The sequence below is a fragment of the Lontra canadensis genome, unplaced genomic scaffold, assembly GCF_010015895.1.
Source record: "Lontra canadensis isolate GAN:19392208 unplaced genomic scaffold, GSC_riverotter_1.0 scaffold176, whole genome shotgun sequence".
Taxonomy (NCBI): Eukaryota; Metazoa; Chordata; class Mammalia; order Carnivora; family Mustelidae; genus Lontra; species Lontra canadensis.
The window spans coordinates 447,167-467,503 of record NW_022631170.1 but is presented as its reverse complement, the minus strand read 5'-3'; the positions used below and the strand labels follow the sequence as shown (position 1 = coordinate 467,503).

General features: G+C 51.8%; 2 protein-coding genes across 3 annotated transcripts; one reads left to right on the top strand and one right to left on the bottom strand.

The window, feature by feature from the left end:
• Nucleotides 1-303: 303 nt before the first annotated feature.
• Nucleotides 304-2,910, bottom strand: TIMM10 (translocase of inner mitochondrial membrane 10). Of its 2 annotated transcripts, none has more exons than XM_032846491.1 (3): nucleotides 2,811-2,910; nucleotides 2,206-2,321; nucleotides 304-589 (listed from the first exon to the last, which is right to left on the bottom strand). In XM_032846491.1, the coding sequence occupies exons 2-3, from the start codon at nucleotides 2,274-2,276 to the stop codon at nucleotides 388-390; spliced, it is 273 nt and encodes a 90-aa protein (XP_032702382.1). In that variant the 5' UTR covers nucleotides 2,277-2,321; nucleotides 2,811-2,910; the 3' UTR covers nucleotides 304-387. The 2 variants fall into 2 exon arrangements, with proteins under 2 accessions (XP_032702382.1, XP_032702381.1); XM_032846490.1 differs by having other exon boundaries at nucleotides 2,746-2,877.
• Nucleotides 2,911-8,979: 6,069 nt separating this feature from the next.
• On the top strand, nucleotides 8,980-19,878 carry SMTNL1 (smoothelin like 1). The gene is made up of 8 exons (XM_032846447.1): nucleotides 8,980-9,105; nucleotides 12,747-13,438; nucleotides 13,696-13,828; nucleotides 13,951-14,002; nucleotides 15,417-15,575; nucleotides 15,768-15,882; nucleotides 16,004-16,155; nucleotides 19,608-19,878. Exons 2-8 carry the CDS (start codon nucleotides 12,749-12,751, stop codon nucleotides 19,750-19,752), a joined length of 1,446 nt encoding a protein of 481 aa, XP_032702338.1. The 5' UTR covers nucleotides 8,980-9,105; nucleotides 12,747-12,748; the 3' UTR covers nucleotides 19,753-19,878.
• Nucleotides 19,879-20,337: the final 459 nt, after the last annotated feature.

The window sequence follows — 20,337 nt, the reverse complement described above, 5'->3', positions numbered from 1 at the left end:
ACGCGGCAAGCAGCTGCCCTGGCGTATAACCCAGAACATGGCAGCAGTCTATGCCTTGAAACACATGAGACCCCCTCTGCTGGTAGAGGCTGCGGCTGCCGCCTCTGCTTGCAAGTGCCAGGCACACTGCTTTCCGTGTAGCTGGTGTCAACAAACCTGTTTTAATATATATCTACACACACATCCACGTACACAGACAGTCACGTCGCAGTGTGACAAATTCCCCTCTTCGAGCAGGAGAGTAGCTCTACCATCCTCTGGGCTCCTGGAGGCTCTCCCGAGGGAGCCGAGGCCCAGCAGCTGTCACAGCTGACACCCAATGGGGGCACTTTTATTGGACAAGTGGGAGGGGCAGGGCGCACCTTGGGGTGTACACTGTCTGGGGCCTCACACAGGCCCGGCGCTCTGCTGCACCCTCTTCATCAGCTCTTCATCCTGCAGAGACAACTCCGTCAGCTTCTTGCCCATCCGCTCGTGGATGTCCAGGTACTTGGAGACACAGCGGTCCAGGCACACAGACTCGCCCTTGGACAGTTCTGCTTCCTTGTAGTGGGGAGGCACACACTTCCGGTGGCAGGCACTGGTCATTCTGGGCAGGGAGCAAGGGCAAGGTCAGGTCAGCAGCATCCGGAAGCATACCAGGATCTCTCCATCATTCCTGTCCTGCTGTGCTGATTTCACCTTCCAGGAAGGCAGTGTAAAAACCTCAGTTCACATCTCAACTGTACTGAAGTGTCCTTGAGAATGTTCGCCTATCTGAGCCCAGGGTTATTTAAATAGGAACCATTAGTTGAGTACTGGCTATGTTCCAGGCATCATGCTAAGTGCTTGACACGGCTTGTCATGCAGTCGTTACAATAACCCTATGACGTAGGCACAATCATTATCCCCATTTCACAGATAAGGAAATTATAGCATGGAGAGCCTCAGAACCATGTAAAGCCGGGATACGAACCCCCAGGGTCTGACCTCACGGCTTGCATTTTAAAATTATTTAAAATATTTGGAAGTGGAGTGTCTGGGTGGCTCGGTCATTGGGCATCTGCCTTCGGCTCAGGTCATGGTCCCAGCATCCCAGGATCAAGTCCTATATCAGGCTGGGGAGCCTTCTTCTCCCTCTCCAGCTCTCCCGTGCTTGTGTTCCCCCTCTCACAATCTGTCATAAATAAATAAAAATCTTAAAAAAAAAATGTTTGGAAGTATTCTAATATATAGCCTCCAAGATAAACCATCAAGAGAAAATACAGGGGGCTTAAGGCAATAAAAACAGCAAACAGGTGTGGGCTACTTACTCTGTATTGGGCTTAATACAAGAGCTTGTCATACGTTTCTACACATAACATCTACAATGTCTCCACAAGGTAGGTACCATTACTATGTCCACTTTATTTTTAGAAAGATTTATTATTATTTATTTCTTTGACAGGGAGAGAGAAAACATGTGCGGGGGCATGAGTGTGCGGCTGCACAGGGAAGAGGCAGAGGGAGAATCTCAAGAAGGCTCCCTGATGAGCACAGAACCCAAGGTGGGGCTTGATCCTGAGATCCTGAGATCACAACATGCACTGAACAACCAACTGAGCCACCCAGGCGTCCCTACCTCCATTTTATAGCTGGGGAAACCACCAAACAGTCCAAGTAACCTGCCCTAGGCCAAACCAGGGGTGACTAGAGCAGTTACAATTTGTTCCCAAATCTGCCAAATGGTTGTGGGCACTAGCTTGGAGTTGGACTGAGGTACTGGTCCTGACATTGCTATTGACCAGCTGTGAGCCCTGGGAAAGTTACTTAACCTCTAGAAGCCTCAGTGTCCTCACCTTAGAATGGGACAACTAAAATTGACCCAGTCGATCACTCTGAAGCTTAAAAAAGTTTAAGGCATGTAAACCGCTCAGCGTGTGCCTGAGACGGAGTAAGAATTTAAGAAATGTTAACTACTAAGTGGGCTACGTGCTTTTTGGCACAAACGCAAATGCTCAACTGTTCCTGGAACCTGACCAGAGCTTGGACTGGTGCTTCTCTTTCTGCTCAGCTACTTGCATCCCAATCTAGACGTCCAACTTGTTCTAGTGACCCCATACTGCATCTGCACTAGCCCTCAACCAGGAGGAGTGCAGGTGCGGGCGGGTACCCTCCGAAAGGCAACCCAGAGAGGGTGACCTAGGATCATTCTCAAAGACAAGGGGGCGCACTGTGGGCCCTTACCTGTTGTACATATCAGCCATCATCTCTACCTCCAGCTCCGCAGCCAGCTGCTGGGCCCTGAGCGGATCCATCTCAGCCCTGCACCGTGGAAAAGAGCTCCTTCTGGCCTCCTAGTCCTGGAAGCAGACACCACCGTCAGCTTCCACCCGGCCCGTTCCATTTCCCATCCCAAGGGGGTGGAGGATGCGGGGGAATCGTAAGACATGCGGCTGGCACCGGTCACTGACCTCTGTGCGCTCAACCACCCCATCTCACAGACGTGGAAACTGAGGCCCAGAAAGGGAACACTGCGTAGCCCAAGGTCACATGTCAGTGGAGCGGCTGGAAATCGAGCCCTGGCGGCCCAGTGCCTCCTGGTCACTTCTACCCAGGAGAAAATCTAGAGACCGGCGAGGAACACTAAACCGCGGACCTGAACCTCCAGGGCCCTGGGAATTCGAAAACACGCGGAGCTAAGATGCAAAGGTCCCGGTCTAGGGCCTGCACCTCTGAAATGGCGGCTCCATCATCAGGGTCACCTTGAGGAGAGAGGTCACTTACCACGGCCCGCGGCCTGTCACAATGCCCGCAGTGTCCCCAACTTCGGGCAAACACTCGAAACTCACCGTGCGACCAGGTAGGCTAAGGCGGAAGCACGTGGGTCACTTCCGGGAGGAAGTCCCGCCTCCTCCATGATAGGACTCGCTTCCGGAATGAAGTACCAAAGAGGCGGACGGGCAATCGGCTACCATAGAGAGGGAGCCGCCGGCAGCGGCTGAAGACAAAGACGCCTTGCATGTGCTAGAGAGGACGCCAAAATACCATAGAGGCTTGGGCGGAGTGCAGAGCGCCTGCAGCCCGGCTGTCAAGTCCCCCGGGTTATCGCTGAGAGATTGGAGTTTAACTGTTTTGTGGGAAGGGGTAGAGGGCCGAGCTCGGTGAACCTCGCTCCCACCCTTGGAGAGTTCACGCCCCAGCGCAAACTGGCGCGGAGAAGGAAGGACTCCCCTAAAGAGCAGTTCTGTTTGTGCTGCGAATTAAGGTCACCTGGGACGCTTTAAAATATCCCGATGTTCGTCCTTCATTTCATACCAATTAAAGAGTAATACCCAGGCATCAGTAAATGTTTCAGTTCCTTAGGTGATTTCTTTGTGCAGCCAGGTTTGAGAGCCAGTGCTCCAGGGGACTGTGCATATACAGGGGCATGTAGGTCCTAAGCTTTCCCTGGGGTTGCAGAGAAGCGAGGCACGGTTCCGGCTCACAGAAAAATGAGATACGTATAGTCTGTTTTATGCAGCTTCTTCTGTTAAACGCCCTGGACCATAAAGAGATGGATAGGAGTGATTTTGGCTGCCACAAGAGATAACTTAGTGTATTTGAGCGAGGGAGGAAGAAAATACTTGTGAACTCTTTTCATCTTACCAGACTTCATGTGTTCCTCGATCTGCACCCCTGCACCACAAAAACCCACCCCAATCCTTTGATTTTTCAAGGGATTTCCCGGTAAACGAGGTTTAGGACATGTAAATTAATGGTGCAAGAATACATGCCCATTGGCGAAGGTGGGCTGGTTGGTCACTATATGCTTTCCTAATTGCCTAAGAAAGTCAAGATTTTAAATTCTGGCCCTTAGTTCTGCTCTAAAGACTCATCTTTCTCAAGCCCTGTGCCCCCAGACTATAAAATTAAGGTAGGGGTGCCTGGGTGGCTCAGTCAGTTAGGCGTGGGACTGTCGGTTTTCCACTCAGGTCATGATCTCAGCGTGGTGAGATAGAATCCTGCCTTGGCTCCCGGCTCAGTGCAGGATCCCCTTGAGATTCTCTCCCTCCACCCACCCCCCCTTCCTGAGTGTGCACTTGAGCTCATTTTTTCTCTCTCTCTCTCCCAAATAAACAAATAAAATCTGGAAAAAAGGTATAGCAGGGGCCCCTGGCTGGCTCAGTACAGCACACAACTCTTTATCCACAGCCCCCAACCTCTTTCTGAATTCGAGCCCCACCTTAGGTATTGAGGTTACTTAAAAACCTTTCCTCAGGGGTGCCTGGTCGCTCAGTCCTTAAGCTCCTCCCTTCTGCTCAGGTCAGGGCTCCCTGCTCAGCGGGAAGTCGGCTTCTCCCTCCCCCAGTCCGCCTGCTTGTATTCCCTCTGTCACTGTCTCTGTCAAATAAATAAATAAAATCTTAAAAAAAAAAAAAAAACTTTTCTCAATAAAATTAAGGTATAACATTTTGACTAAAATACATGAAACTTAAGCTTAAAATTTTTTAAACTTAACTTTAATTTAAAAATATATATTCAGGGGCGCCTCGGTGGCTCAGTGGGTTAAAGCCTCTGCCTTCAGCTCAGGTCATGATCCCAGGGACCTGGGATTGAGCCCCGCATAGGGCTCTCTGCTCAGCAGGGAGCCTGCTTCCACCTCTCTCTCTCTGCCTGCCTCTCTGCCTACTTTTTGATCTCTGCCTGTCAAATAAATATATCAATAAAATCTTTAAAAATATATATATACATATATTCATTCTTATAACCACCACTCAGATCAAAATACAATCTATTTCCAACACCCTCAAAAGTTATCTTGGGTTCCTTCCCAGTCATTACCCTTGGTTAACCACTATTCTGACTTCTATTGCCCTCAGTTAATTTTGACTACTTCTGAACTTCATGTAAATGGAGTTATACATTATTTGCTGGTTTGTGCCCGACTTCTTTAGCTCAATGTACTGTCCGTAGCGTTTCATCTACGTTGTTGTGTGTATCTGTCATTTATTCTTTTTTATTGCTGTCTAGTGTTTGTATGAATAAGTCACAATTCATTTATCATTTCACCTGTTGATAGATTTTTGGATTGTTTCCAGTTTGGGGCTATTATGACAATGCTGCTGTAAATATTATTGTACATGTGTTTTAGTGGACACATGTTGCTGTACTGGTTTTTGCTTTTTTTTTAAGATTTTATATATTTATTTGACGGAAAGAAAGAGTACAAGCAGGGGGAGCAGCAGGCAGAGGGAGAAGCAGGCTCCCCTCTGAGCAGGGAGCCCAATGTGGCACTTGACCCCAGGACACAAGGATCATGACCTGAGCCGAAGGCAGAAACTTAACTGACTGAGCCAGCCAGGCACCCCTGGTTTTAGCTTTTGATAATATAGTCAACACATTATGGAATATTAAGAAATTGTATGGGAAAAGGAGATGGGTTCTGACAAGAATAATCTACTTCCTTGATGGGATTTTTATTAGGTATTGCAAAAGGTTACACACTGTGCAATTCTATTTGAATAATGTTCTCAAGATGACGAAATTTTAGAGACAAAGAGATTAATGGTTGCCCAGCATTAAGGTTAGGGAGGAGGTGTGCCCATAAAGGGGTAGAACAAGGGAGATCTTTGTGGTGATGGGGTGGTTATGCATCCTGATTGTGGAGGTGTTTATATAAATCTAAGCATGTGATAAGATGTCATAGAACTACACATACCATTGTTCCAGTGTCAATTTCTTGGCTCTGATATTGCATATAGTTATGTAAGATTTTACTTTCAGTACTCTCTCTGTACTATTTATGCAACTTCCTGCAAATCTACAATGATTTCAAAATAAAAAATTAAAACAATCATTACAAAAAAGAAAAAGAAAAAATAGACTTAAAGCACCTAGCCCATGGCAGATGCTCATTAAAAAAATCATTATTCTCATTCCTTTTAATTTTTAGACTTATTCCTTTTAATTTTTAGACAAAACATACAGACGAGTGGAAAGCACAGTATACTGAACTTCCACATGCTCATCACCAGACTTTAACCGTTGTTAACATTTGGCCATATTTTCTTCATCTATTTTGACCTCTCACAAATAAAGTCCTTTCCACAACACCATTTTCATACTCTCAAAATTATAATAACTTCTTAATGTGATCTTTTGCACATATTCCATTTCCCCCAATTTCTCAAAAATGGCCCCTCTTGGGGCACCTGGGTGGCTCAGTTGGTTAAGCATCTGCCTTTGGCTCAGGTCATGATCCTGGGGTCCTGAGATTGAGCCCCATGTGAGTGTCGGGCTCCCTGCTCGGCACAGAGTCTGCTTCTCCCTCTCTCTTTCCCTCTGCCTCCTCACTTGTGTGTGCTCTCTCTCTCAAATAAATAAATAAAATCTTTTAAAAAAAAAACAGCCCCTTTTAGGGGTGCCTCGGTGTCTCAGTCAGTTAAGTGTCTGCCTTCGGCTCGGGTCATGGTCCTGGGGTCCTGGGATCGAGCCCCGCATCGGACTCCCTGCTCAGAGGGAGGCCTGCTTCTCCCCCTCCCATTCCCTCTGCTTGTTCACGGTCTCTCTCTCTGTCAAATAAATGAAATCTTTAAAAAAAAAATAGCCCCTTTTGGGGGGGCGCCGGGCTGAGTCAGTTGGAGGAGGGTACAACTCTTGATCTTGGGGTTGTGAGTTCAAGTCTCATGTTGGGTGTAAAGATTACTTAAAAATAAAATCTTTTTTTTTTTTAAATGGTCCCTTTTTTAAAAAAATTGTCCCTTTTTTATGTGGTAAGAACACTTCAATGAGATCTACCCTCTAAGCAAATTTTTAAGCGCACGATGCAGTTTTGTTAACTGTGTGCACAACGTTGTATAAAAGATCTTGGGGACTTATTCATTTTGAACACCTGAGACTTTACACCTGAGACCTTATACCCATTGAACAACTCCACACTTTTCCTCCTCCTGCCAGTGCCCGGGTAATAATTGTTCTTGCTGATGATGATGTCATGGCTATTATTTACTATGAAACTGTGTCTTTTCCTTTCTACACTTACAGTTGGGGATTTGAGAACCCATAAGTAGGAATTTCCAATTGTTCCTGTTAAGTTTCTTCTTGTAAACAACAACAACAATAAAAAACAGTTTATACAGCCCCAGCCCCCCAAGATCTCTTTGGAATCCAGATATGTTGTCTAAAGTAGCTGACCTCTGTCAGCACCACCCTGTGGCTGTGGCCTCTCTCTCTCTACTGGGTTCCACCCCTTCCCAGCCTCCCAGGCTCCCAGAAGGGAGTTGTGTGTTTGTACTCACCATGGATCAGTACTGTCCTCTTGGATGGGACCTCAACCCCAAAGGAAGGAATGCAGGATTGTCACCCAGAATCTGAGAGGGTGCCCTGACCACTCATGAGGGGGGAGTAGAGAACACAAAGCAGTCTAAGTGAACTCCCTGGAGGAGAACAGGACATGTGAGAGCAGGAATGTCAGTGACTTGAACAGAGAGGTCATTCCAGTGGCTTGGAGACAAAGTTGGCACAGTCTTGGTCACTGTCATCCACAGTTACCATTCCTCACCATGTCTCCTCACCACCATCTTGCCCCCGGCTTTCTGCAGTAATGCCCTGACTGCCTTCCCCACCTCAGTTCATGCTCCCCCCTCAGTCTGTTCTCAAAACAGCAACCAGAGTCATCTCGTCAAAAACTAAAGTTAGATCATGTCCCTTCACAACCTGAAAGACTCCACTGGCTTCCAATCACAGAGCAAAAGCCAACATCCTGACAGGAGCCTCTAAGCCCCACAGGATTTTCCCCCACACCAACCATGACCTTCTATTATCTTATTTACTTATTCAATATATGTGTATGGAGCACCTCGTGTAAACCAGGCAATGTGCTAGGCCCTGGGCACATGGCCATGGGAGATAAAGTCTCTGCCTTTAGAGACAGAGAGCTTAGAGTTCAGGGAGAGGCAGACAGTAAGGAAATGAATAAGCTGACTTTGGATTCCAATAACTATTATGAAGAAAATAAGCTGGGACGAAATGACGGAGAGGGACTGAAGCCACGGGCGCCTTTCTGAGGGAACAGAACTTGAGCTGAGAGCAGAATGAGAAGGAAACATTCTTGCAAAGAGCAGAAACAAAAAGGTGACACCCCTGAGTGTGGGAAGGAATCGATTAATTTCAGAAACAGGAAGGAGACCAGTGTGGTGGAGGTGAAAGGAACTGGGGGCGGAGGTTGCAGGGAGCCCCAGGCTCCCTAGGGGATAGGAGTGTCCCCTGCACACACTCTCCCAAAGTAGGACCTCTCTGAGATCACAGGACACATAGAGAAGATGCAGATTTGTTTTCCTGAGCAGAATCTCAATTCAGGGGCGCCTGGAAGGCGTGCAACTCTTGATCTCGGGATTGAGTTCAAGTCCCATGTTAGACATAAAGATGACTTTAAAAATAAAATCTTGGAAAAAAAAAATCTCAATTCAGTATGAAAAGCTCAGCCTCCTATGTACCAGTCACTTCAGCTTAAAACAGAACGCAGCCTCCTCACCTGTTCGCCCCTCCCCCTCCACATCTCTCTGGGCTGTGTGAGCCCCGAGACATCCCCCGTGGGCAGCTGTCCCATTCACCCCCTCTGCAGCCCACCCTTCAGCAGCTGTTTCTGTCTGAGGAGGAGTAAAAGACTATTTAAAGGAACATGGGATGAGGGGGGCAGAGGGAGCAGAGGAGACCTAGCCTGGGCTCTCTCTCGATGGGCAGGTGAGCCCAGAGGGCTGGTGACCATCTTCCACATGGCCTGCAGTTGGCTTTCGGGGTCACCAGGGCCTGGCGAGTACATAGGGAAGAAGGGTGGCCACAGGATGGATACAGCCGGGGTTAGGGCAGGAAAGACGGGCTGGGCTGTGATTGAAAGGTGCCACCTGTCAGATCTTCACGGGAAATCTGAGCCTCCTAGGCCAAGGGAAAGTGTTGTACCAACAGGGCCATAAACAATGCTCTTCTTCGGCTGAAGGCTCTTGGAGTGGGGGTGGGGTGGGGTGGAAGGGGGGAGGAAGGGGGAGGCAGCCGACTGAAGAGCTGGGGGCTGGAGGCCACTGGCTGGGGCTAAAGGCAGCCCAAGAGTGAGGTCGCTCAGCTGGAGGAAAGAGACAGCTCCAAAAGCCCCAGGCAGAGGCCCCACAGGTAGGAGAAACTCCGGGCCCCTTTCTAAGTGCCCCCCTCGAGCTGCCAATCCCTCTCCCATCTTCCAGGGGCTGGAGCCTCCTCATGGAGCCACAGAATTAGAGAAATCCAGGCTCTTTGTAATCCTCTTCACCTCTCTGTCAACTCTCTTTGGATGCCAGAGGTCAGGGACCCAGCTCTAGGGCAACTTGAAATCACCTACAGAGTAGCCTGCAGGTGGCCATCCCCTGGGAGGACCTGACAGGGGCAGAGAGGCCCTTGGGAGTCTGGTCTCATCCTGGTCTGGTCAGGGTGGGAAGCACATTCTCTAAGCAGTTGAGAGTGGTTTCTCCAAGGGGGAGTCACTGGCTGGGATGGGGGACGGCGGAAGCCTCAGGACCACGAGAAGACAGACTGGTTGTCAGGGGCTCGGGGAGGTTCTAACAGAACCATCAAGTGTTGTCTGCATTATTTGGGGTTTGGAACTCGAGCTCCTGGGTTCTTTTTCTCCCAGCCAGCCAAGAGAAACACGGAGAAGGAAGAGGAGCTGTCAGGAGTGCTGCTTTGGATACAAAACAGGGTGTCTGTAGGCTTCCCGCGAGGAAAGAGGAGGGGGGCGTGGAGAGGAAGAGGGGACGGAGGAGAGGGCCTGCTGTGCACGTGGAAGAGAGAGAGCTGCGCTCCGCAGCCACACCCAGCTGCCCTTGCCCACCTGTGGGGTGCCCCTCACACCCGGCTAGGACCCCTGAAGGGACCCTCGCTGAAGAACTGGTGGGAGCAGCAGCATTTTGGGGCACAAGCGCCAGACTGGTTTTTAGGAGAACTGGATTCTAGGTCTGGCTGGGCCCTTTAATTGTCCTGTGACTTTACTCAAGGGTCTTCAAATTCCTAACCTGTAAAATGGGGCCAGGAACACCTATTCCAAAGGGCAAGAGTAAGGAATGAGTGAGGTCCCACAGGGCACTGTGGGGAAAGCTGGAAACTTGCTAGGGGATCCTTAGTGTTGGGGTGGGCGATGCTACCCTGGTTTCTCACATTCTGGGGTTCTTCACTCCTTATCTATTTATGACAAGCCTGGGGGCTGTGGAGAGCTGAGGTGATGAGCACACAGGACGGCTGAGGGGTGTGTGCGTACGCGTGCGTGAGTGTGTGCGTGCACACGCGTGCACCTGCCCCTCCTTCCCTCCCATCCCCACCCCGCCTCCCAGCGTGTAGCAGGTAGACGAAGGGGAAGATGGCTACAGGGCTCTGGTAAGTCTTAGCTAAGCACCATCGCACTCTGAGGTATAAAAGGGGTCTGTTGTCATCTTACTGGCGTTCAGTCCTCTTTGCCTTGTCTTACCAACAAAATGCCCTCATGGCTGGGTCAGAGCCAACATTAATAGGCAGACACAAGGCTCAGCGGGTAGAGCATTCGACTCTTAATCTCAAGGTTGTGAATTCAAGCCTCACATTGGGCATGGAGCCCAGTTAAAAATAATAATAATAAAATAAAGTCCGAGTGCTCCCTTCAGGCCAGGCACACTTCAAAACACTTTCCATGTGTTGGCTTCCTTAACCCTCTAGCACCCCACAGGGTGACTTTTATCTCTACCACTTCACAACACAGGGCTGGTGGGTAGCTTGCTCAAGAACACCATTAATAAACAGTGGAAAGATTCTAACTGATGATTTCCACCACTGCTCCATACCACCTTCCAAACACTAACACGGAGTTTGGGGCTGTGTGGATGATTTAGGCCAGCATCTGCCATACTCGCTTCTGGGACACTAGGCATTCCTCAAGATGGCGGTAGATGCGTCTCAGGAAAAGCAAAGCAAAAAGAAAAGAAAGCAAGAAAAAAATAAATCCATGGTAAAATATGTTTGGGGAACAATTAGTTAAATAAGACTAAGCAAAGTTAAGGTTTCTTTACTATGGAGTATCTAGAACCCCCTTCCTTACTAATGAAGTTGTATATCTCTAAAAGGGAAAATAGGAGGCTGTTTCTGGAACAGCCTCATCCAGAGAATACATTTCTCCAACCCCAGCTCCTATTAATGTCTTAGGAGACCCTAGTTTTCCACAGAAGAGTTTGGAAAATCTCATCTAGACCAATCCTGTCACTGTCAGTAGAAACTGAGGATTCGAGAAGCAGAGGGTTGGCTCAGGTCTCAGAGTAAGCAACTAAGTGATAGGGGTGAATCTGGCTCCACAGTCTCCTGGATCCCCACTGACGTGCATCCCAATTCTGGCTGGTTAGCTCCCAGATAATACATGGCTGAAGCTTTTGAACCATGAAGGGGTTCTGGTGTGAGGGGTGGGGTTGAAGGACAGTGTGAGCATCTTTGCAAATCCCAGTCGGCTTCCTCAGAAACCGTGGGGGCCCCAAATCCAGGGACCCCGGGGACTCTGGACTGGGGGCAGTAAGACCCGAGTGGATGGCAGGGAATGGAGCCCTGTACCAGCCTGCCTGTCTTCCTGCCTCTGTCCCAACTGCCCAGGTGCCCTGGGTACTGTGGCCCAGAATGATGGCACGGCAGAGGGCAGAAGGTATTTTTAGCCAGTGACATGAGTGCCTCGATCTCTTACTCCCTGAGTCATACCCTGAACACTATTTGAGGATTGTTTTCTTTGTAAACAGACAACCAAGAAGGGCAGGGGGATGAAGGAGGTGGCCCTGCCTGCCCCCTGCCCACCTGTCTTTGTAGATCCTACAGTATATACAGTACTCGAATAGGAAAGCTCATGTCAAGTTATCACAACCTCCCTCTTCCCCACCCCATCCCTGGCAGTTAGAGGGTCAGGTTTCTCTGGCACAGATTAGGGAGAGTACGTTTCTTTTCCTCCTCAAAATAAACTCTCCCACGTCCAGGCCCACCTTTGCGGAGAACCCCTGGCCAAGCTGAGACAGAGCGGTGGCAGCTGGTGAAGCTGGCAGGGCCCCAGAGACCAGCTGGCCCTGGGTTTCCCAAATTTCAGGCACTTTTACGCCACCCCCGGGATTTTGGCACATCTGTACCACCTGTGTTCTGCTTTCCTGAATGCCTTCCTTTGAATTAACTTATTTTTAAATTCAACAAATATATTTTTAAAAGAAAGTTTGTATCACTGTTGGAAATGGAAACTCAATATCACTGGCCAGAAATAGAAAGTAACAACAACAACAACAACAAAAATACAACGGAAACCAAGCAGTACTATTAGATTCGATCTGGGTACTCCCGCCTGCTTTGGGCTCTGAGCCGGAGACCAAGGCTAGCTACTACCTCCATTAAAAAGGGAGAAGAACAACCACTCCACGGGTGTTCCTGATGCCAGGATCCCGTTTTAACCATTTCATTTGCTTAATCGGAAAGAGGCAAAGTCCTTGAAAAGGGATTACGTGATGTAATATTCTTTAAAGCCCAAGCCGCGGCCTGCAGAGGGCAGTTGGGTGAACACTATACAAGGCCAAGTCCATGTGGCCCAACATCGCACCCTTGGGGAAGCAACACTGGACCCCTTCCTTTTACCACAGGGAACACGGATGCTCCTGTCACATGTCCAGGCAGTGGCGACGTGGGGGACCCGGGACTGAGCAGCACGCCTCCAGACTCCCAGGCCAATGCTCTCTGAGGGCGGGTTCCTCACCTCACGCAGGGATGCAGCATGACCAGGTCTGCTTGTCTCTACTTTCTAGAGATGGAGCAGAAGGAGGAGAAGCCCTCTGAGGATGGGACCACTGTCTCCCCAACCCCAGAGGCCCCTGTGACGCAGGGAAGTGGAGCCTCTGCAGGAGAGGCCAAAAGCACGACGGAGGTGAGTGGAGAAGAGGGGCCTCTGGATGGAGCGGGAAAGCAGGAAAGAGCACCAGCCGAGGACGGCGCCCCAGCTGGAGTTCAGGGAGAAGCCGATGGGTTGGATGAGGTCAAGGTGGGATCCAAAGCAGAGGCTGAACTTCACAAGGGAGACAGCAGGAAGGAAGAGACCACAGTGGCTCCTCAGATGACCTATGGGAAGGAAGAGACCCAGCCCGACCCCAGGGAGGCTGAGGAAGCGCAGGGGACCATGCCGGCCTCTGAGAAGCAGCAAGCTGATGAGAAGGACGCCAAGCCTCCATCCAGGGAGGAAGCCGGTGGGAACGATGAGACCAAGGCTGAGCTCAAACGTGCTGCTGGGGAGCAGGAGGCCAAGACCGAAGCCAAGGAGGCTGACGGGAAGGAGGAGGCCACGACAGCCTCTCAGGAGAAGAGCAGCAAGACAGAGGAGCCCACAGCTGAAGCCCAGAAGAAAGCCAGTGCCCCAGAGGCCCCCGCAGACTCTCAGAAGAAGGCTGCTGTGGAAGGGGAGACTGACGCTGAACCTCAGGAAGCTGACGTGAAGAAGGAGGTGGTGAGTGTGGCGAAGGAGAGGAGGGAGGAGGCCCCCCGCCGTGTTCTGGAGTCCCCTGCACCCCAGGAACTAAGCCTCCCACCCCCTGGCTTTATTCCTTTGGGTAAGTCCAGTCTTCTCAATGACATCAAGAGCCGGGGGGGAGGGGGTAAAGCCCAGGGGCCCCAGGCTCCCTTCCGGATCTTCCTGGAGTCCTCACAAAGCCTGGGACAGGTGCTTGTGCATCCACAAGCCCATACAGGTCATGCTGGTTCTAGGAGCCAGGCAGTCCCAAGGAAGAGCAGGACGGGGGTGCGCAGATAGAGTCGGAGGAAGGAGCAGGGGTGATTCCCAGCTCCCCTGAGGAATGGCTCGAGAGCCCCACAGAAGAGGGCAGTGGCCTCAGCCCAGGTGAGTGAGTCCAGGGGCCCGTGGGGGTGGGGTGCAGGAGCTACCCTGAGGGGGTAGGCGGACAGCAATAGTGAGTCAAGGTAGCTCCAGCTTCCCTCTCTCCCTCCCTCCTCTCCCTCCAGATGGGCTGGGTCCAGACTTGGCAGCTTCTGGAGAGACCAGTCCTTCAGCCAGGTAATGTCAAATTCTGGGGTCCCGTTCCAGCTCCCTCTACCGCACGCTCCCTTCCAAGTCTACCGTCGCCTGGGCCTGGGTCTCCCTGGCGACTGATCTAGAGATATTCCAGAATTCCTGGCTTTCAGCCCCCTACCCCAGGGCAGAGCCCAGGAAACCAAAGGAGCCAGAGGCTGGAAGCGAAGGGACCATGCCCCCTCCACCGCTAAAGCCTCCCCACCTTCTCCTCCTCCTCTTCCTCCTCCTCAGCATCCTAGGCAGATCTTCTCGGGGCTCCTCATCTTGTCCCTGAGCATACAGCCGTGGCGTCAGCACGGCCCACAGAGCGTGAGCAGAAAGCCCGAGTTCAGACAATGACTCTGCCACTTACCAACTGTGTGGTCTTGGTCACGTCGCTGTTCTCTTGTGTGAAGCCACCCCGTAATCGTACCTGCCTCATAGGATTAGCGTGAGGCTCACATGCTGTAAAATGTATAAAGCATGTGGGGCACCTGGCTGGCTCACTCGGTAGAGCATGTGGTGCTTGATCACCAGGTCATGAGTTTGAGGCCCATGCTGGGCATAGAGATTACTTTTATAAAACAGTATAGAGGGGCGCCTGGGTGGCTCAGTCCTTAAGTGTCTACCTTTGGCTCAGGTTATGATCCCAGGATCCAGGGATCAATACCCTCATCGGGCTCCCGGCTCAGCGGGAGGCCTGCTTCTCCCTCTCCCACTCCCCCTGCTTGTGTTTCCTCTCCCGCTGTCTCTCTCTCTCTCTGTCAAATAAATAAATAAAATCTTTTTTAAAAACAACAGTATAGAGTCCTGAGCATAGTGCCTGGTACCCGGTGGGTGCTGGATAAAGTGAGAGCCTTATTGCCATTGTGTAACTTGACTCACTGGAAGAATCTTCCTTTGTCTTGACCCGAGATCCACCTCCATGCCACTTTTTTTAGGAAAGCCAGTGGGTGCATGTTCACTCGGGCTCAGCGGGGTGCTCTCCACTCCCCTTCTTTCTCGAGCCTCAAAGCCGCCATGTCAGGTAGCTCTTCTTGTCCCCAGTTTCCAGAGGAGGAGGCTGAGGCTCAGAGAAGTGACATGACAGCCCCAAGATCACACAGCAAATAAGAGGCAAAGTCAGGATTCAAACTCAGGTCAGACCTCGGACTTGTCTTAGCTCTGCCCACACATCTCACCAGACCACAGGCTCCCCCAAAGCTAGGTTGAGCCTCATTAGTTCATCTCGACCCCCTCCCAGAGCTGGGCACAGAGGAGACGTGTGCCAGGAGTGGGGGCCACAATTTCCTATGCTTCTTCTGACTGCAGGGAGCTCCCCTGCCCCACCAGCCAGCCCCCTGCCTCCTGCCCCTACCTTGTGCTCTGGAGTGGCTGGTCCCAGGCCCTCTCACACTGCTCTGAACTTTCTCCATAGTGAGTCTTCACCCAGCGATGTGCCCCAGAGTCCCACAGAGCCCCCTCCCTCCCAGGAGAAGAAGAAAGAGAAGGCACCAGAGCGCAGGGTGTCAGCCCCTGCCCGGCCACGGGGGCCCAGAGCCCAGAACCGCAAAGCCATCGTGGACAAGTTTGGCGGGTAGGGTGCAGACTGGGCTGGGCTTTCCCTGGTGAACCACGGACCCATCGGTGGGGCCGGGAGGCCTGACGGCGTGGGAACAGCCCAGGCCGGGTGGGAGGACTGATATCTGGGGCCCGGGCTCCTCCTCGATGGGGCCTCCTGTGGCCTGTCAGTACTGGGGGCCGGCCTACTCCATGCCTCCCCTTGCAGGGCCGCGACGGGCCCCACAGCCCTGTTCCGAAACGCGAAGGCCGCAGGGGCAGCCATCGGCGGGGTCAAGAACATGCTCCTGGAGTGGTGCCGGGCCATGACAAGAAACTACGAGGTGGGCATGGAGCAGCGGCCGTGTGGGGCAGGGGACCCTTCCCCAGGGCAGCAGGGCCGGGGCGGGTCTGAGGGGGTCAGGCGCCCGGCCCGAGGCTCATCACGGCCCCCCTCGCCGGCAGCACGTGGACATCCAGAACTTCTCCTCGAGCTGGAGCAGTGGCATGGCCTTCTGCGCCCTCATCCACAAGTTCTTCCCCGACGCCTTCGACTACACAGCGCTGGAGCCCACGCAGCGCCGGCACAACTTCACCTTGGCCTTCGACACAGCAGAGTGAGCAGCCGCCACCGATGGCGGTCCCAGGGGTGAGGGGCGGGGGGTGAGAAGGGGGGATGCTCCGGAGCCTGGCTGCACGCAGGGCAGGTAGCTGGCGGGTCAGACGGGTCACAAATCCAACACATGCTTTTCGATCACCAGGAACTATGTGTCAGGATGCAGCCGTCCTGACAGAGTCCCCACTTGTTGTGGCTTAGCGTCTAAAGGGCGAGACGGATCACAAGCACACCCCTCCATGTGATCTGTAACGCAGGGGTCAGGGGGCAGCGCCCCAAGGAGAACAGGCAGGGCAAGCGATAGACAGGAGGCAGGCCTGCCATTTTACACATGGTGGGTGCCAAGATTGGGGCCACCGCCTGAGTCTACCATTTCTTAGCGGTGTGATCTTGAACAGCCTCCTAAATTTACCTCTCTGAGCCCTCACATCTGGATCTCTAAAATGGGCACAAGGTTTCCTCTTCTGCAGAGCTACTGTGAGAATTAAGTAAATAATTAGGTCTTTATAGCAGTGCCTAAACCACAGCAAAAACTCCAAAAAAAGGGATCTGAGCTGTTGTTCCTATATGATGATGGATGATAGCAGTTTTTTGGTAGTTATTCATCACTTTGGAATCTGGAGGGGGATTTCTTGCTGAGGCTCATGTGGCTGGATGCCAGGGGTGTTGGCAGTGGGATGGAGAAAGGGGTCCTGGAAGGGCAGGAGGAGTGTAAGGAACAGCATAGCCCAAGGAAGAACCTGAGAGGCAAAGACGTGGCTGCTGGGTGGTGGCGGAAGGGGAGGTACTCCCACCAGTAAAGCCCCACCAGAGCTGGCCTCAGCCGGAGGCCTCTGTCTGTACCTACCTGGGAGGCCAGAGTACACAGTGATGGCCTTAGGGCTCCCAAAGAGTGCATACCAGAGGCACACCTTCTTCTAGCCCCAGGGAGAGGCTTCTGAGCCACCGGTAGAAATGGATTAGGCAGAGGATATTGCCCATGGTCCCTGGCCACAAACCGGTGGGGAAGCCTGGGGCAGCAGCATTCCCCTCTCTGGGCCTGCAGCATTCCCCTCTCTGGGCCTGCAGCATTCCCCTCTCTGGGCCTGCATGTCCCCCAGGGGCAAAACGAGAAGACGGATGAGGAGCTGTGCTTTGCAAATGGGTTTTTCTTTTTCAGCAGATTCCTCAAACAAAACATTAAGTGAATGCCCAACATACAAAACAGATTACAGGGGGACCTTTTTATTTTTAAATTTTTTTAAATTTTCATTTAACTAAATAACACTTTTCTTATGAAGTGTACGTATTGCTTCAAACACTAGATCGTTCCTAGAGGTTGGAGTTCAAGGTTGTAATTTGTATGTCACGAAACTGGTACAGAAGGTGCAAAGCGTGTTCTAACCCAAATGATAATTGTCTGTAGCCTGGATGACATTGGATGAAGTAACCCGTTAAAAGGAATCATTACAACCCACTGGCCTCTCGGTTAGTTGAGCTTATCACTCTTCTCAGCCACCTGCTCATGGTTACGACCTAGATTTTTGGTTTTTTTTTTTTAAGATTTTTATTTATTTATTTGATGGATAGAGATCACACGTAGGCAGAGAGGCAGACAGAGGCGGGGCGGGGGGATAGCAGGCTCCCTGCTGAGCAGAGATGTGGGGCTCAATCCCAGGACCCTGAGATCATGACCTGAGCCAAAGGCAGAGGCTTAACCCACCGAGCCACCCAAGGGCCCCAACGACCTAGTTTTTGCCAATAATTGTACCACCTGCAAAATTTTGGTTTCAGACATTGAGCTCTCTCCCCCTGTCCCCACCCCTCACCTCTCTAACTCACTTAGGTTAGCAGCCCCACTCCCAGAGATTCTTAACTCCGTGGGGACTTCTAATCCATTAACCTCACCATTTTCCACTTTCTGTCAGCTTCCTTATGTCTTCACTCCTCAGCTTCGAGTTCATGGTCTATCAAGGTCATCACTCAAAAGGAGACCTTTCTGGGTTGGGAGGTGTTCCTGGAGCACACCAGCTAAGCACCCAACACCCTTCCCAAGATGCTCCCTAAGCACGTGTACGGGGCTCTAGGGCACCAAGAATGCAATTTGAAAAATACCTGACTTGGTATTCCAGAAGATCCCTTCCAGTTTCATATTTTCCTGCCAAGAGATGGAGTGAGTGCACTGGGATGGGAAGCTGAGGGGGTAAGGAGTGCCAGGTCCTGCTCTGGGTTCAGAAGCAGCTTTAATGATGATGACAAGCCCCATGGATTGAGGGTGCTTAGGTGCTGGGCGTCCTGCTAAGAGCTTTCTTTGGAGCATCCCCTTCTATCCTCTCAGCAGTCTTAGAGTGTCGATGTGAGTAGTGAGGTCCCTCAACGTCCTAGGTTCATACAGGAAGGCCTGGCAGAACCGGGACATGGACATGAAACTCCCAGTAGAGCTGAGAGCTCTAAGTGAATGCCAGGAACCAAGTGTCCCTGGCTCGCAGGACACAGGTCATTGTCCTCCTGCAGCTGCCTTACTTTGGTTCCAAACCAGGCAAAGCCTAGGGGAGGCAAGATGAATAATCAGGTGACAAGGACCCAGCTGCCAGAAGGCATCAGGCAGCAGCAAAAAAGGAAGGCTTTTGGTAGGGATGCATGGGGCCGCAGGATGGAGAGTCTGACCTGCTGAATTCAGATCTTGTCCCCACCTTCTTAGCTCTGTGATTCTTGACCATGGACTTCCCTTCTCTTTGGGTTTGGTGTGAAGATTAAGTGTGTGAAGTAAGGGGGCCCCTGCCCCAGCCATCACCTCCCACAGCCCCTGTTCTGGAACTCACCTGATTTCCATGGAGTCCTGGGATATGGGGGAACAGCCAGTGCTCGCCCCCCACCCCAGTCAGCTGTGTGGCCAGAAGATCCCAGCCCCACCACCCCTCAGGTCCAGTGGGAATGAAGCTTCTCCTGTGTAGGGGGAGAGAACCCTGTAGGGGGACAGAACCCTGACCCACCCCCAGGAGGGGAAAACACCACACTGGTCTCAGGGACCCTGTCTCATTCTTGGCAGTCCTCCAGTCTGTGCCCCTCCCCTGGCTCTCTGGCCAGTCTGGCTTGGGTTCAGCCTGGCTATCTCTGCCCCGAGAGGGTTTCTGCTGGGACCCTGGATTCTCCCACTGCCAGCACCCATGGCAGTCTGACAGGCTGGGACTGCTGAGACCCAGCTTCAGGGCAAGGATGCCAGAGGCAAGCCTGGGATTGAGTCCCAGCTGTGTTACTTGCTTTGACCTTGAGGACATACGTGGGCTTTGGGATCACACCAAGCTGAGTTTGAGTTTGGACTGTCAGGGGCTCAGTGACCTCATCTGTACAATGGGTTGTCAGCCTAGATGACCTCTTAGCTCCAACATACACGATTCTGTGGGTTTCACCCTGGCTGGGCTGCGCCCCTTCCCCCTGGCTCCCACATGCTTCAGCTCTGGCTCTGTCCCTCAGGAAACTGGCAGACTGTGCCCAGCTGCTGGAGGTGGACGACATGGTGCAGCTGGCGGTGCCTGACTCCAAGTGCGTCTACACCTACATCCAGGAGCTGTACCGCAGCCTTGTGCAGAAGGGGCTGGTGAAGACCAAGAAGAAATGAGGAGCGGACCGGCCCTGTGGGTGGAGATGGGCAGAGTAGGGGCCCGGGCCCAGGCAGGTGGCACCAGTCTTAAATGCATTAAAAGTCCTTTTATAAAATCCTGTCTGCCCCCTTGGTGCATCCCCCCGCCCCGGGACCTTGTTCCCTCTGGAATGATAAACCCCTGCCAGCCGCCAGGGTTCCTCACCTGACAAAATCTCCTCAACAACCAGGATGCCACTTGGGAAAAGACAGTGGTCTGGGTGCCAACCCCTCCAACTCCTTTCCCCCACCCCCCACCGATATGCAGCTGTGTGACCTCGGGGCAGTGAATTAACCTCTCTGAGTCTCAGCTTACGGTCTGAACAGACCTGATGGAGGTGGAATGAGATGATGAAATGAGCAAACAGCCTCACCGGGTGCCTGTCCCCTTAGTGTTCCATAAGTGAGTCCAAAAGTGAGTGCATTTGTACATTCTGAGTTATTGGTGGTGCTTTTCCTGATTCTCTTCCCTCTTTCCACACTTCTCCCAGATTAGGTGCTGGGCTAGGAGATTCTCTGGAAATCTCAAGCTAAGTTAGCAGGGCCTGTGGAGACACCTGCTCT